Here is a 17,034-nt window from a genome sequence, read left to right on the forward strand (position 1 = left end):
ATTGCCTTTGACCTTTGATACTTAGACTACCTAGGCTTGTCTAGTCTGTTTTGTTTGACTTGGACTTTATAGTTTGTATCAGTAGAACTACGTATGGCTTGATCCCATTTGGGTACGTAGGCAGCCCACTTTGGGTGCAGCCATTGCTATATAGTTTTTACTAAAAAAACTCCTAAACACTAAACCCTAAACCATCCATCGACTTCTCAGCCACCAGAAACCCTAACCCCGACCTCGCCATTGCTGTTCTACCACTTTGTCATTTTCCGATCAAAACTGCCATTCTAATTTTTTTTTATCTATTTATTTTTTAATATATAAAAGAATTAGTGGCAATAATTTAAATTATAAAAAGTATTGTTTATAAAGAAAGATATTTTGCAAAATATAATTTATTTTTAAGGTTTTATAAATTCTATAATAATAAATTTGTTTTTATTTATTTGTTGTTATTTATATTTATGTGTATATATATATATTAAATTTTATACAATTCAGTGTTTTTAATATAATAATTTTATTAATATATTTTTTAAATATCATATATGTATATATTTGAATCGCTTTATGTTAAATTTGAATTTTAAACAATTTTTTAAATTTTTTTCTTTTTTGCTTTTTTGAATATGTTGATTGCTTAAAGTAGTTCAACATATATTTTTGTTTTTTTATATATATTATATATTTGTTTGAGAGCTTGAATGTTGAGTTGGGATTTGAATAGTAAAAATTTTGAATTTGAATAGTTGTATGATGTGATATAAATAGGTGTTGATTGATATTTTGAATGTAAAATTGATTTTTAGTATAATATAAAAAATGAAAAATAAGTATTTGATTTGATGTTTTTTGAAGAAAAATTAGGATGAATAGTGAAAATCTAATCCAATCCCTCAAACAAATACACCCAATTTGTGTTATTAAAGTAAAATAATAATAATCATAATAATAATAATAGTAATTATTATTTGATAGTATGTTTTGATAAACAATTATATATTAGAAAAAATAACTTTTCTATTTTTATTAGTTTTTATATAATGTATATATGGATAGAAAATTAATAATTAAGATATTTTTTAATATTTTATATTAAATACTATTATATATTGAAATATTGGTATATACAATATGTTATAATTAAGAAGTTGCAGGGGTTTATATTTAGGCTGACGATGATGTGAAAAAAATTTTGGGAATCTTGAAAGTTTTTTTAGAAAAATAAAAAGGTTTTTTTCATTCTTATTTTATAATAAATATGCATGTATTTTTGTGTATATATATATTATGATTTTCAGCCATTTTTGTTTGTAACACAAAAGTTCAGTTAGGCTCCTTCATTCCCGCTTGCTTCTCTATCTTCGACTGCACTGCCCTCCGGCTGGCTGTCTGCCCTGGGACGGCGATTACAACAACACCTGGAATTTTTTATTTGTTAGGCAAAGTATTTGAGGATGATGATGTGGTCGCTTGTGTGTGTGTTTTTTTTTTATTTTCTTTTTTCTGTTCTTAAATGGTATTGAACTTGCAATTTATTGTGTTGTATTTTCTCCCTTCTTAATATTCTATTGTGTTGTATTTCGTAGTTTATTGTTTCATGTTTTATCCCTTCTTAATACTTTATTGTGTTGTATTTCATATAATTTTAAGTGAAATGAAAGTGAAGTAAATGAGAACTTATTTACATATATTTATTTTTAAATTAATGTTATGCTGTAACGAAAAAATAAAATTCTTTTCCCAGTTTATATTTTTTTTATTTTTTAATGCTCTATTCCACCGTGCACAAATAATGTATACATATTGTATAAATGAAAAATAAGAGTTGTGTAAGTTGAGTTGTTTGAACTCTCAATCTACACTAAGCTAATTAAATTTACTGTTTTGCTTTAAGAAATTTCATGTAAAACTCTTTTATTTACTGTTATAATTATTTGAGAATGTAATATTAATAAATTGTATCTATTTATTTCAACAAAAATTAATAATTTTAAAAAATTTGTTTTTTATTCCCTTATTCTAAAGTTTGTTACTATTTATGTGTATCATGTTAATTATCTTTTGAACTTTAAAGTAAATATTTAATATTTTCAATTGAATTTATTGTATATATTTTAATTAACTTCAATTAATAATAAATTTCTTTAGTTTTTAAAATTTATTAATTAAAATATTATCTTTCTTTTATGTAATTAAAAATTAAATTTAGAATCTTGAAACTTCATCTAGATATAGAGTATTTTAATTTTAAAAAATTCTTAATATAATAAACTATTAATTATTTCATATGATATAATAATTATTATAGCTTTAATATAAAATTATTTTATAACATAACATATAAAATAAAAATTATGCATTTATTTGAATATATAAAGAAAACTCATATAATAATAATAAAAAAAAGGTGTGTTTGTTTTGTGTTTTGATATTTTTTTATGTGAAGTATAAAAAATTTTAAAAGAATAATTTTTAGTTTTTTGAAAATAAAAAGTGATGTGTAATATATTAATTCTTGAAAAAATATGTTAAAATTTTTGTTAAAAGAATAAAGCTATTCAGTATATTTAAAAATATAATTGTAAATCTAACTAAAACAATTATTCCATTTTTAATTTTTTTTATAATTATTTTTTTTAATAAAATCGAATATCAAATAAACAATGTAATAAACTATTAATTTATATTTTTGGATATATTTTATAGCATTTGATTTGTTTATGAAAGAATATGTTGCAAGATAAAATATTGGAGTATAATTTTATTTTTAAAGAAGATATTAAGAAATTTATGTTAATTTTTTTAGAATGTAAGTTATTTTGCATTTATAATTATTTAAATATATAGAAGTATTAAATTATAACATTATATTCAATCAAGAATTAAAAATTTATACTTTGATCTTTCAATAAAAATTTTTAACATATTTCCCCAAAAAATTAATATATTACATACACATTTTATTTTTATATTACATAAGTAATTTTTCATACCTCAAATAAAAAAATATCAAAATACAAGACAAACACACCCGTTACAAAATAATAAAATTATCTATAAATAGTAATTAACATATTTATTTCTCATATTTTAAAAGTAAGCTTCATTAGTGTGTGAAAAAATCATACTTAACTATGAATTTGTATATTTATGTTATAAATACTAAATTATTATTTGACTAAATATTTTGGTAATAAATTCTTAAAAAAATTTTAAATTTAAAAATATGTTTCATCGTGCCTTTTAATTTAAATTGTAGATATTAAAAATTTTAATTTATATAATATTTGCGACATTAATATTAAATTTTAATATAATAAATAAATAAATATTTGATTTAAAGATTTTTATAAAAAAATTGTAAAAATAGTAAAAAGTCTATAAAAATTTACAACCAAACACAACATAAGATTATTTCTTTCTTATATAACATATATAGTTTATTCACATTATTTTTAAAATTAATTAAAAATATATTTAATATATAAAAAATTATAATACAATAAATACAGTGAAATTTAACTGTGCGTAGCCCACGCATCCGGTAATTTAAATAAGTTTTGGAATAGACCATTTGATGCCCGGCCCAGCCCAGGCAGCCATGGTGTCAGCGCTTCACGGTGTGAACACATCCCACAACGCGATTCTTCGCCTGCAGTTTCTTTTTTTCCCTTTGACCATTGTCTCTCCCACTCAACAGATACTTTCTGTTTCTTTCAAGCCAGTCTACGCTCGCTGCACTTAAGCTCCTTTTAGAATAAACAATTCAAAGCATCCTTCTCCATCCGTCCATCTAACTCTGATCCAAGTTATGTCAAGCTTTCGTTCTCTGCGCATCTCCATCTTCACCACTATTTTACTCGTTTCTTCTCCGTCGTCTACGTTCTCATTTCGGGACGAGATTCTTGTCCACCGTACATCGGGTAGTGATTCTAGTTTAATATATCTTTCCAATTTGTTGTTGTTGTTGGACGATCTAATGCTCATCGTGTTAGAAATATGTCCAGGAAAATTATTTGGGGGAGATTGTGCGGCAGTTGTACCTTGGAGCAGAGCAGAACGGTTGTTAATTGACGATATCAGTGAGCAACAGGTAAACTCCTCATTTTCGTTGGCCGCAAAACGGACATATAGGAAAGATCCTCTCAATGATTTCAAAAAGTACACGGGTGGCTGGAATATCAGCAATCGCCATTATTGGGCTGTAAAGTTTCTCTTTCTCTCTCATTTTTTATTATACTGTTCATGTTTAACAAGGTGTTTGAGATATCCAACATGAATTTAAAGAGAGAAAAAAAATAAACCGAAAATTTGCTGCTATAATGTTTGTTTACTTGAGGTTTTATGTCGTTGTGTTGTTTGATTTTGATGCAACAAACCTGTATTCTTCTAACATTTGGCGTAATGTTGATCGAAGAAAGATAAATCATGTGTACAAATTATTATTTTCGTTTTAATTTCTGGTGTAGTTATAATAATATTATTGACCCTTCATGTCCATCCGCATTCATTGCAGTCGGTGGCTTACACTGCTGTTCCTTTTTTCGTTATCGCGGCAATCTGGTTTGTGATATTTGGGCTCTGCTTAACTCTTATCTGCTTCTACTACTGCTGTTGCCGAAGGGAGCCTTATGGATATTCTCGCCTCGCTTATGCACTCTCTCTAGTTTCCCTAATTCTCTTCACCGTTGCCTCGATGTACTCTCTCTCTCTCTCTCATAAATACACTTGTGGGGAGTCATTTTTATATGAAACTCATTACTAAATTTGTGTTTTCAGCATTGGGTGCGTGGTCTTATACACTGGTCAGGGGAAATATCACAGCAGTACTATAAATACTTTGGAGTATGTCGTACAGCAAGCGGATGCTACCTCTGAGAGTCTGAACAATGTGTCGGGATATCTTTCTTCGGCCAGGCAAATCAATGTGGATCAAATGTTTTTGCCTTCTAATGTTCAAACAGACATTGATCAAATTCAAAACAAGATTAACTCTTCAGCTAGCACCCTTTCCAGTAAAACAGAAGGCAATTCCAAAAAAATCAAGAGTCTGATTGAAAGCGTGTAAGTAAATGCCATGAAGAATTCTTCTTTGAGTTTACTTTTTTTTAAGGCAAAACAGCAAAAAAAACACATGTGGTTGCTAAAAACCCCATGTGCTTCTAAAATTCCAAAAAATCTATTTGTGGTTTTCAAAATATTGCAAAAAATCCCCAAAATCCCCCATAGCACGCGCCTGAAATGCGTTTTTTTTCATAGAAGTGATATATTTCTGTATAAAATTACTAAAATACCCTAATAATTACTTTTTACAACATCTTCTTCTTCCTTGTTCTTCTTCTTTGTTCTTCTTCTTTTTTATTCTTCCTCATTCATTCTTCTTTCTTATTCTTCTTTCTTCCTCGTCCTTCTTCTTCTATCTTGTTCTTCTTCTTTTTTACCAAACCCAGAATTACTTTCTCTTGTTTTTTTTTTTTTTATCAAACCCAGAATTACTTTCTTATGTTTTCATCAAACCCAAAAATCTAAAAATTCAATTTGACATCAATATTTGAAATCAATCTAAGAAGAAAAAAAGAACTTGCTGCTCGTTGCAACCGTGTACGAAAGAATTAGGGAGAAAAAATAAAGAAGAAAGAAAATTGGGGAAAAATAGATAGAGAAAAAAAAAAAAAATTGGAGAAACCTGATGCCTTTTTCTCATCTTCTTCTTTCTTTATTCTCTTTCTTTCTTATTCTTGTCCAATTCTTCATTCTTCAAAGAACAATTGGAGATGAAGAATAAGAAAAAAAAATTGGGGGAAAAAGAAGAAAAGAAAGAAGCGGAAAGAACTACAGAAGAATAAGAGAAAAATTGAGGAAAAATACTGTTATGGCTTCAAAAGGAATTGGAGAAGAAGAAGAGTTGGAGAAGAAGAAGAGAAAAATTAAGGAAAAAAAATGTGTGAAGAAGAATTTGGGGAAGAAAAGAAGATGGAAGAAAGAAGTTGGGGAGAATAGAAGAAGAAAGAACGGAAGGGGAGAAACACAGGGGCATAATGGTCTGATAAGGTTAAAATTTAATGCCGTCAGTGTGATTTAAAGGGGGCGAGTGTGCAACGTTTTGCAAACTACGAGTAGGTTTTTTGGAGTTTTAGAACCACGGGGATTTTCAGCAGATTCGGTAAACCACGGGGTTTTTTGCTGTTTTGCCTTTTTTTTAATAGGAAATAAAAATAGCATTAAATAATGTATTCTTGCAGGAGGCTGGCCCTTATCATTCTCTCTGCGGGGATGCTTCTTTTAACATTTCTCGGGTTTGGTATTACTCATCTTAATTTATTTTTGGCAACATTAATTCTTTGGCTTCTATTCATCTTATGTTGAGATTTTGTCTTTCAGTGTTTTCAATATTTGGAATGCAGTTTCTAGTGTACATGTGAGTTTTATTCTTATTGTCTGATTTTCTTGTGCTAGCTCCAGCTTCATGTGTGCACCTGCATAAAAATAACTAATTTCATGTAATCTAATTTGTGCCTAATGTATTCAATTCTAAATGCAGCTTGGTGATTACTGGATGGATTCTTGTAACTGGGACATTGGTACTATGTGGCATTTTTCTTCTACTTCACAAGTATGTTCACCACCAGAATATTCAATCCAATTGTTTTTGTCTTTCCTTCCATTGTCTTTAGTTTTGCCTGGTTCCCATTTTGAATGTTTACTTTGTTTCTTAGGCATTATGGTTATACGTAAAAAGAAGTAGTTACCTACCTTAGCTATTTTATGTCATGGTTTTTAGAATTTATAAAGATTTATTATGCATGGGAACTCAGATATGTACATGGAATAGTGAGGACTGAGGAGAGGTATAGAGATTTTCCCTATCTCTTACCATGTAATATATATATATATATATATCTATCTTTTTTTCATTTTTGGGCGTGGTATTCGTGTGAAAGTAGATTTTCCCTATCTCTTACCATGTAATATATATATATATATCTTTTTTCATTTTTGGGTGTGGTATTCGTGTGAAATTAGATTGGGAAATAAAATCAATAAATAATGAAGAAAAGCATGTGTCATCATATTCTGGTTATGCATGCTTGTACTTGTTAGCCTTATCTTTCTTATCATTTCATGTAACTTAATTCTTTCTAACCTTTTAAGCTTGTTGTAGTGTAACTGGAGATACCTGTGTGGCAATGGATCAATGGGTTCAAAATCCAACGGCTCATACAGCACTAGATGATATATTGCCTTGTGTGGATAATGCTACTGCCCAAGAAACCTTAACAAAAAGCAAGGAAGTAACATCCCAGTTGGTCACATTAATGAATACAATTGTCACTAATGTCTCAAACAACAATTTTCCCCCAAATAGTGGACCATTCTATTTCAATCAGTCTGGCCCGCTTGTGCCAACCCTCTGCAATCCATTCAATTCTGATCTGACAAATAGAATCTGTGCTCCAGGTGAAGTGACCCTGAGCAATGCGACACAGGTATTCAATATGTTGCTTCAGTCTCTGCATTCATATATGTAAGGAAATATTGTTTGGAAAGATTGAGGAGCAGAGATACTTTGTTCATAATTCTTGGATTTTATGAATGTTTGATGGTGATACTAGTTACACCAGCCTTTTTGTCGATTGAGATAACAGGTATGGAGCCGCTTTGTCTGTGAAACATCGGGAAGCAGCATCTGTGAAACAATAGGTCGCCTGACGCCAGCCATTTATGGCCAGATGGCTGCTGGTGTGAATGTGAGCTATGGTCTGTATCGTTATGGTCCATTCCTTGTCAGTCTTGAAGATTGTAGTTTTGTGAGAGAAACATTCTCACAGATAGATGGAGCTTACTGTCCTGGGCTGAGAAGATATAGCAGATGGATTTACATCGGACTGATGATGGTGGGTTCAGCAGTTATGTTGTCACTGGTTTTCTGGGTGATATATGGAAGAGAGAGGAGACACCGCGTGTACACAAAGGCCCACATGCCACGAGGGGAGCATGGTTTCGGAGCTTGCTTAAGCTTTGTCAATGTTGATAATATATATTATTTTATTATTTTTTATATAATTCGGGATCATTTTAAAATAAATTTAATATATATAATTAAAAAATAGAATATATATTTCAATATTTTTAAAATTATATATCAATAAATATATTCAATATGGATATTATTTTGGAGATAAATTTTTTATAATGTAAATAAAAAAAAAAAAATTATTTATTTATAATTGATATAAATTAATTAGGGAAAATTGTAAAAATTGTCTTTTATTTGGGTCAAATTATCGTTTTTAGTCACTTTTTTAATACAAAATAGGACATAATGTTTTTTCTCAGTCTTATTTTTGTCCTCCGGCATAAAAAAATGTTACGTGTCGATCACGTGCTCATACGTGGACATGACATTGCGGATGTGGACTTTTCGGACATGGACCTTTCGGTGCTGACATAATGTGTCGGTTGCTCATACGTGGACATGACATTGCGGATGTGGACTTTTCGAACATGGACCTTTCGGTGCTGACATAATGTGTCGGTTGGCTTTAAGTGACGAAGACATTATTATAATTATTTTTTGGCTAAATTGCATAAAATTCACTCGTGGTTTCATGAAATTGCACCAAATCCCCATACTTTTAAAATTGCGTCAAACTTACTCGTGGTTTCATAAACTTTGCGTAACTGTTAGAATCTCAATTTCTAAACCCCTAAAATTACAAAAATATTTATTTTTTTATATATTTAGCCTTAAAAAATAGTAAAAATAAACTCAAAAATAAACTTTTGACAAAAATAATTATTTTGAGTATATTTACTATTTTTTTAAGGTAAATATAAAAAAAATAAATATATTTGTAATTTTACGGGTTTAGAAATTGATATTCTAAAATTTATTCGTAGTTTAAGCGCATTTAGGTCAAATACCGTTAAATAAATACGCAAAGTTTATAAAACGAAGAAGTTTGACGCAGTTTTAGAAGTACGGGGATTTGGTGCAACTTCATGAAACCATTTAGCTTTATTTTTTTAATAAAACTAAGTTAATTTTTTATTTAATTATAATTTGGCCAAATCAATTAAACACAAAAAATAATACTCAGGACGCCATCACCATTGAGATCGAAGGAAGCTATCATTCCTTGGCAGCCTTCGATGGTGATGGTGACCTTCTATTCCACCCTCAGATTACTTAGCATTCTCTGCCGGGGATGATTTAGGCGTGAAGCACTCGTCGCTGCCTCCGATCTCCTCGTACATCCCGAACGTCGCCTTCAAATCTCTAGTCTTCTCTTCCTTTCCGGCCCCCTTAACTATCTGTAGAAAAATCTTTCAGACACAACAGGCTATCCCCGTCAGAGTCCATGGCCGTCACGGCCACAACTACCTCTTCCGGCGTCATCTCCATTCCAAAGGATCCCAAGTAGGGGTGGAAATAGGCCAGGCCAGGCCAGGCTTTGGTTAAATAGGCTTGGCCTGTCTTAAAAAGATATGGCCTGAGCCTGGCCTACCAGCCTGAAAAAAAATATTTTTAAAGCCTGAGCCTGGCCTTTTTAAAAGTCTGGCCTGGCCTACGAGCCTGTTTAAAAGGCTACATAATAATTTATTATTATTATTATTTTTTTTTTTTGTAAATTTCGTACTATAAATAAAAAATAAAACAGATACAATTATTTATATTATATATAAAAAAATAAAAAATTCTGTTTTTTAATGACAAAAATAATCATTTTTATTGCCATATAAAAATACAATATATTATACTAATAATTTGCAAAAAAACGTATATTACAATTCATTCAAATATATATATAATTATTGGGAATAAGTCTTGCAAACTCCAGACAAAAGCTGATAGAAATTACTGCATAATGACATTAAAAAAAAAAAACAGTTTACATCAATCTATTGTCATTAAGCTGATTGTTCTAACAAAGAAATAAGCAACGCTAACTCAAAAGCAATATTAAAAAATTCGACAAAAATATTTAGAAATTAATAACATAGTTTTTCAAGTTCACGTCACCCACAGGCCACAAGCCACAAGAATTGCAAATTCCCCCAAAGTTTCTGAAACCATTAAATTTGTTCAAGTACAAAAGTTGATCAAATTAGTATTATATCTGAAATTTCTTCCTTCTATATATAAATTACGCAAAGCATCAAAAAATTATATTAGAACAAAAAGAAAAAAGGAATATCTTACTTACCAATACAATAAAAGTTTCAAGAGAAAAATAGCAAATAGATCAATAATATCTTCTGGACATTAGCATTTCCACTCCTGAAATCAAAATTTAAAATTTCAGCACCTGCAAACCTATCCAAATATTTTAAAATAAATAAATAAATAATTGTAATATCAAAACAACCACCTGCAAACCTATCTAAATATTTCAAACAATACATCCTGCAACAAATTTCAGAAAATCAAAGTTGAATCCTCCCAAAATACATCATGCAACAACAATATCTTACTAAAAAAATCAGATTTTCAAACAATTAATCTGTATAAAAAATTTCAGAAAATATTATAAATTTAAAACGTACCGCAACCAAAGTATTAAAGAACTTCTTTAATCTATAAGCTTATCTCCTTCAAAGACTCATTCACCTTCAAATGAGAGAAATATTTTTATTAGAAAAAAATATATTGTGGGTGATGAATAAGATAAAGAAAAGACAGTTAATAATAAAATTTACCTTCTTTTTTTTCAAGTTGTATTTATGTCGAAGCCAATCTCCTCCACAAATTAGTGTCTCAATAGATTCTTCATTCAATCTTGAACGATATTCATCTATAATTCTACCTCCAGCACTAAATGTAGACTCTGAAGCTACCGTTGATATTGGAATCGCAAGTACATCAGCAGCCATCTTCGATAAAACTTTATATTTCATGCTGTTGTTCCTCCACCACTCCAAGGCACAAAATGAAGACATATTTCCATCATGAATATAAACACTGTCCTCGAGATAGGCATCCAATTCAGATTTTGATACAGGAATTGCTTCTTTTGCTCTTACAAGACTCATAATTTGATCAAACCCAGTAACTATCGCAGATTCAGATTGGGTGGTGGCAGAGGAGATGTTAGCCATATTGCACTGACTTGAGGATGATTCTTCAACACTTAAGGCCACATAATCATTATATAGTTGTTGCAGTGAAGCACGCACTTTGTTCACATACTCGGCAGCAACTTCTTCAGACTTGTATATCATTGGAAAACATATTTCAACACCATGAAATTTAACTCTCGGATCCAATACATTTGCAACAGCCATCAATAGATTGCACTCACCCCAATATTTATCAAACTTTTCTTTCATTTGCGTTGCCATTTGTATCATAAAAAGATCATCATCATTTGTCGCATCATCAATTACTTGCTTCACTTTCCAGACCTCTGAAAGATACAAGTTGGCAGTAGGATATTCACTTCCAGATATTAAATTGGTAGCTAAGTTGAAAACCTCTAAAAGTTTACAAACTTTCTCGACTTTCTCCCAATCTTCATTTGAAGGTGCAAATGTATAATGAGGTTCTCTTTCTTGGTATTCTGAGAAGACAATCTTGAATTTTAAAGCAGCGGCTAACATGTGATATGTAGAATTCCACCTTGTTGGACAATCAATTATCAACTTCCTTTCTTTTAGATGCTTTTGTTCAACTACTTCACCAAAACTCTTCAATCTTGAATCATTGAAGTTTACATACTTCACACTTTCACGAACATTATGGATGATATCTTTGATTCGACTAAGCCCATCTTGCACCAAAAGATTCAATATGTGTGCACAACATCTAACATGAAATAGAGCTCCATCGAGGACAAGCTTGGTGCTGCGTGATATGTAGTCTTTTAGATACCTCAAGCACGAGTCATTATATGAAGCATTGTCAACTGATACTGAGAACACTTTATCTTCGATCCCCCAAGCCTTCAAACATTTGAAAATGGCATTGGCTACATCAATTCCTCGCCTTGGAGCAGGCACCTTGACAAAGCTTAAAATCCTTTTCTGAAGCTTCCACCCAGAATCTATAAAATGACCAGTGATTACCATATATTCAATCACTTGATGACTGGATTTCCACATATCTGTTGTCAAGCTAATCTTGCTCACACTCTTTAATAATTCCTTCAATGCTTTTCTTTCTGCTTCATATATTGCTATGCAATCACTTCGTATCGTCTTACGAGAAACTTTCTGAAATTCAGGGTTCGCATACTGAAATGACCATATAAAAGCATCGTCTTCTACAATGCTAAAAGGATACTCATGTACCATAATAGAAGTGGCAATGACTTCCCTCATCTTTTCATTAGAAAATCTAAACCCCGGACTTATAAACGGATTACTTGAATTGGATGGCTTAAAAGGAATGACACATTGTTTCTTTTGTGAAGCCATTTGTACTGACCTCTGCAAACACCCTTCTGAATGTCTCTTTAGATGGCTTGTGCTCGCACCTCTTCCCCCAGTAGCAAATGCATTTTTACAGTATTTGCAAATAGCTTTCTTAACACCTTCAGCAACTTGAATTTCATCAAAGTCATTCCACACAATTGAAGTTTTTTTCCTTTTTTTCCTATTGGCACCTTCATTTGCTTGATTTGAATTCCTTTCGTCTTCATTTCTGTTATCATCCACAGGTTGGCTTGAAAGGGAATCCACTGATATACTATTGTGTGTATCAGATGGAAGATCAAAAATATTTGTTTCATCCATCGAAGCCATATCCTGCTTCAAAATAAATAAAAAAATTTATTTAATTAATGATATACATTATAAACGAAAATATCAGAAACTGTTCATTCTTGTAAATATATATCTTATATTTTTCTACAAAAATATAAAATTTTCATTTTAATCTAAATAATATAAAACACAAAAATAAAAATAACAAAACTATTTTAAAAAAATGACGTTATAAAAAAAAAAAAAAAACGTCATAAAAAAATATATAAGATAAATAAAATATAACAAAAAAACAAAAAATATATATATTGAAATTCATATCTAAATAAAAATAACGAAAAAAAATATATAAAAACGATATTTACCTTATTTTTCCAAATTCCACCGGTAGCAATAAAAAAGAAGAGGCGATGAAGACAGAAGAAGGAAAAAGAAAAGTAGTGGGTCTCTGTGAAGAAGATTGCAAAACCCTGGACGGCGTGGAGGTCTGGCAGCAGTTGCAGGCTTGCAGCGGTGGAAAAGGAATATGGACAGTTGTTGTTCAGTTTACAGCGGGATAATATTTGAATTATGATAAAAGAAACAAAAAAAGGAACATGTGTGCAGTAGTTGTTCATATTTGAAATTTTTTATTGGGATAAAAATTATTTTTATTTTTGTTTTTTTTTAATAAATTTATAATTAAAATTTTTTTTTTATATATCATTATTATATATAAAACTATTCTTATTTTATAATAATAAAAAATAATTTTATATAATAATAATATTATTATTAAACAGGCCGGCCTGTTTAGTAAATAGGCTTTTTCATAAGCCTAAGCCTATTCTGTATATATAAACAGGCTTTAACAAAAATCTGAACCTGGCCTTTCTAATAAATAGAACAGGCCAGGCCAGGCTTGATGTAGGCCAGGTCATAGGCCCCTGACAGGCCTCCTGGCCTATTTCCACCCCTAATCCCAAGCACTGAAGCAGCTCCATCGGGCATATCTTTTTGTCCTTATTCGCATCGAAGTGGCTGAATATTTATTCGTACAATTGATTTTTCATTAATTTATTTATGTATAAAGCTGCAAAAAATTATTTAAATGATTAAATAATTAGATGGATGGGGAAGACAAAGATGAATGATAGTATTGTAAATTGAAGTGTGTTGTTGGAGAAAGACGACATGTTTTGTGAGGCTATTCATTGTCCACTCCAAGGTTGTGACGACGCCATTTTGCGGCGCGGTCCCTGTGAACCGCCATACCAACAAAATAGCGAACACTACACACATATATAAGAAAAACTTATATATATTATATATTATAAGAAACTAATGCTTATAATTATTAATTTTATAGTAACACGTCAATGAAATACCAAATAACTAACAAATAAAAATAAATAATTAATCTGAAATTTTAAAATAAATAATAATGTAATAGCACTTCCAAAGTAATAAAGTAAATAACAAATTTAAAAATATAAGAAATAGTGGAAAAGAACTCTATGATGGGATGATGCCATTATTAGCGACTAGACCAGAGGAGAGGGGAGAGATATGTGAAAGGGAGGGGCTCCACAAAGCAGCGGACATTAGCAACTAGACCAGAGAGCACGGGAGAGAGATCACATGGGGAGAGGGAGGATGAGAAGTTAAGGGTTCAATTTCAAATTTGATGTCGATGCAGTTTTGGGGCTTGGGTTGGGCTTCGAAGGCTCTGGCCTAGCCTTCCCAGTGCCATGGCATCGCCGTGGCGGCGTTGAAACGTCCCACGACGTTGTTAAAGCATCTCCAAAAAACATTCTTTGATAAGGCGAGGCGAAGAGTTGCAGCGTTCCTTAAAAGCCGCCAGGATGCCATGGTATCGCCATGACGCCCGCCATAACAACAATGGTCCATTCAGTCCGTCAGCAAAGGCCGCGGAGGTGGACGAAATCGGGAATCGATTGGGAGATTATAGGTTTTAGGGTTCTTGGGGGAAGGGATAATTTTCGTGGTTGAGAAAAATAGATAGATAGAGTGAGTACGTTGTGGAGATTACTTAATGTGTGTTTATTTGCAATTTGGTTTAATTGGTTCAAATTAAAATTTTAAAAAAATTAATCTAGTTTATTTTGCAAAAAGTAATTATAATAATTTCGACATCATTTGTTGCCGACGGCCACGTCATGTTACATGTCAGCACCGGAAAATCCATGTCTACAACGGCATGTTCACGTATGAGCACGTGAGGTTAGTAGTCTTCTTTTCAATGTCGGAGGACAAAAATAATGAAAAAAAATTATCTAAAAATAATAATTTAACCCATATAAGGGACATTTTTTGCAAATTTTCCAAAAATTTATATAAAATACATGAAATTTTAAATGTAAATAAAAATATTTATTTTTTAGAAGAGAAATATAAATAAATGAGTTTGAATAGATCTACATGATGTATGATACTTTCTTTGTTCCACTTTTTTTGTTTACTATTTCTATTTTCGTTCGTTTCACCTTATTTGTCTTTTTCTTTTCTAGGAAATACAATTATACACTTTAATCATATTTTAAATTTTAAATTTTTATAATTTTAATTATACTATTTAATTATCTTAATTATTTATTAATTATATTTTATCTAAATCTCCATATTTACGGTAAATTGGACATAAAAGATGGAACAAATGAAGTATTACTTATTATGTAGTTGATTTATATTTTTTAATTTAATAAATTTTATCTAAAATAAAAATTTGTCCATTGTTATGAGATAGATAAAAAATAAATAATGTATCAATTAAAATGAAACGGAAGGAATATTAAAACACACGTTGTTGTATGGATAGACGCAAAAATATATTATTATACCCTCTTATTATTATTATTATTATTATTATTATTATTTAAATAAAAAAAAATGTGTTTGTCCTCTTCTTAAACAAAGTCCTCGTTCGTTTCTCTTCGAATAACACACCTTCCTATTTGTTTGGTTTCTTTGACTGCGTTGCTCGTGCATGTCGTTGTCGCTTTCAGCATTGACGATTTCCGTTGATTTTGTCTCTTCCCTTCTGACATCATTTGAAAGTAGTTTTTCATATTTTTCTTCAATAATTTATATTTTATGGTGTTTTAGTGAAATCTGCTTATTATATTTTGGCTATTTTATGACGTGGGACAAAAACAACCGTTATTCTTAGTACTTTTGTAAATTAAGTTTGACAAGATAATTATATTAAGTGTGTTTTCTTGTGGGGACATGTGATCTATATAGTTTCTTTTCATTTTCTTTTCTACATAGTAAAACAAAAGCTTGCTGATTATGATGATTCTAGATTGGTTTATGATTCACAACAACGACTAACAAAAAGCATTATGACTCATCACCTATTTTCATAATAGATGATGAAGTATAACATAGAAGAATATTTTCTTATGACTCAAGAGATTTATCAATCTCATAAATTTACAAGGATTTCAGCGATTTATTGGGCATCATTTATTTTGGGATTGGATAATGTATAATTAGGCGGACTACATTTTGATTTCCTTTTAGGTGACCAATACCATTGAAACATGAATGTCTTCTAGTTTGTCATAGTTTAATGGATATTAAGGAAGTTAAGTTTTGTCATAGATCAATTGACCGACTATGCAAGATACGGAATAAACTACTAAACAAAATTAATTACTAAAAACAAGAAATAACAAACAACTAAATAGAACTAATTAAGTAAGAAAAGAAACAAACTAATTAAAGCAAGGAAAAAGATAAGTGAAAGATATTCAAACTTAAGTCAATACTATCGTAAGCATGACCTGATACATTTCTAGCATTAAATCATACTTTACGAAGGCACCACCTCGGCTAATACTTTGAAGAACTCTTTTATCTTCTCCAAATGCGATAAACTTAAGGCTCAGGGTCGTCTCGGACTTTTTTTGAGTCCCCACTGAAAATAAATTATAAGCCCTATAAACACACGATTAAAATATATTTTCAAAATAATATTTCTTATTGGCGTCAATTGGACAAAAGGTTTGACGTGACTGTCTGGACAAGGTCAATTTGAGAAAAGAAGATAAAAAAACGGTCTGTTCGGAAGTTCAAAAAGCGAGAATGAGTGAAAGAGAGTGAAAGAGATAGGAGAGAAGGTGAGGCGGATTTGGTCTGAATCGGTGGACGCAATACGACAGGGTGTGGGTAAAGAAGTGTAAACAACGATTAAATTTGGAAAGATAAGGTGAGGTGTGGTTATGAAGAAAGAGATAAGAAAAAATATATGATTAGAATTTAAAATTTAATTTTAAAATTAAATTGGATAATATGAAAAAAAATATAAACTAAAAGTTAAAATTT

At 30.4% G+C, this 17,034-nt stretch overlaps 2 protein-coding genes and 1 long non-coding RNA gene across 4 annotated transcripts; 1 reads left to right on the forward strand and 2 right to left on the reverse strand.

Annotated features, from left to right (window-relative positions):
- The first annotated feature begins 3,685 nt into the window (after positions 1-3,685).
- On the forward strand, positions 3,686-8,126 carry LOC127265750 (uncharacterized). 2 transcript variants are annotated; one of them, XM_051295725.1, is made up of 9 exons: positions 3,686-3,923; positions 4,008-4,204; positions 4,517-4,698; positions 4,780-5,064; positions 6,243-6,301; positions 6,382-6,418; positions 6,542-6,613; positions 7,163-7,487; positions 7,647-8,126. In XM_051295725.1, exons 1-9 carry the CDS (start codon positions 3,812-3,814, stop codon positions 8,109-8,111), a joined length of 1,734 nt encoding a protein of 577 aa, XP_051151682.1. In that variant the 5' UTR covers positions 3,686-3,811; the 3' UTR covers positions 8,112-8,126. The 2 variants fall into 2 exon arrangements, with proteins under 2 accessions (XP_051151682.1, XP_051151683.1); XM_051295726.1 differs by having other exon boundaries at positions 4,008-4,093.
- A 2,082-nt stretch (positions 8,127-10,208) lies between these two features.
- On the reverse strand, positions 10,209-10,936 carry LOC127265406 (uncharacterized). Its single transcript, XR_007841956.1, has 3 exons — positions 10,702-10,936; positions 10,549-10,612; positions 10,209-10,282 (listed from the first exon to the last, which is right to left on the reverse strand). It is a non-coding gene; the product is annotated as an uncharacterized LOC127265406 (long non-coding RNA).
- A 12-nt stretch (positions 10,937-10,948) lies between these two features.
- On the reverse strand, positions 10,949-12,744 carry LOC127265409 (zinc finger BED domain-containing protein RICESLEEPER 2-like). Its single transcript, XM_051295188.1, has 2 exons — positions 11,026-12,744; positions 10,949-10,963 (listed from the first exon to the last, which is right to left on the reverse strand). Exons 1-2 carry the CDS (start codon positions 12,742-12,744, stop codon positions 10,949-10,951), a joined length of 1,734 nt encoding a protein of 577 aa, XP_051151145.1.
- Between the last annotated feature and the right edge of the window lie 4,290 nt (positions 12,745-17,034).

The sequence above is a fragment of the Andrographis paniculata genome, unplaced genomic scaffold, assembly GCF_009805555.1.
Source record: "Andrographis paniculata isolate CXL003 unplaced genomic scaffold, ASM980555v1 Contig73END, whole genome shotgun sequence".
Classification (NCBI taxonomy): domain Eukaryota; kingdom Viridiplantae; phylum Streptophyta; class Magnoliopsida; order Lamiales; family Acanthaceae; genus Andrographis; species Andrographis paniculata.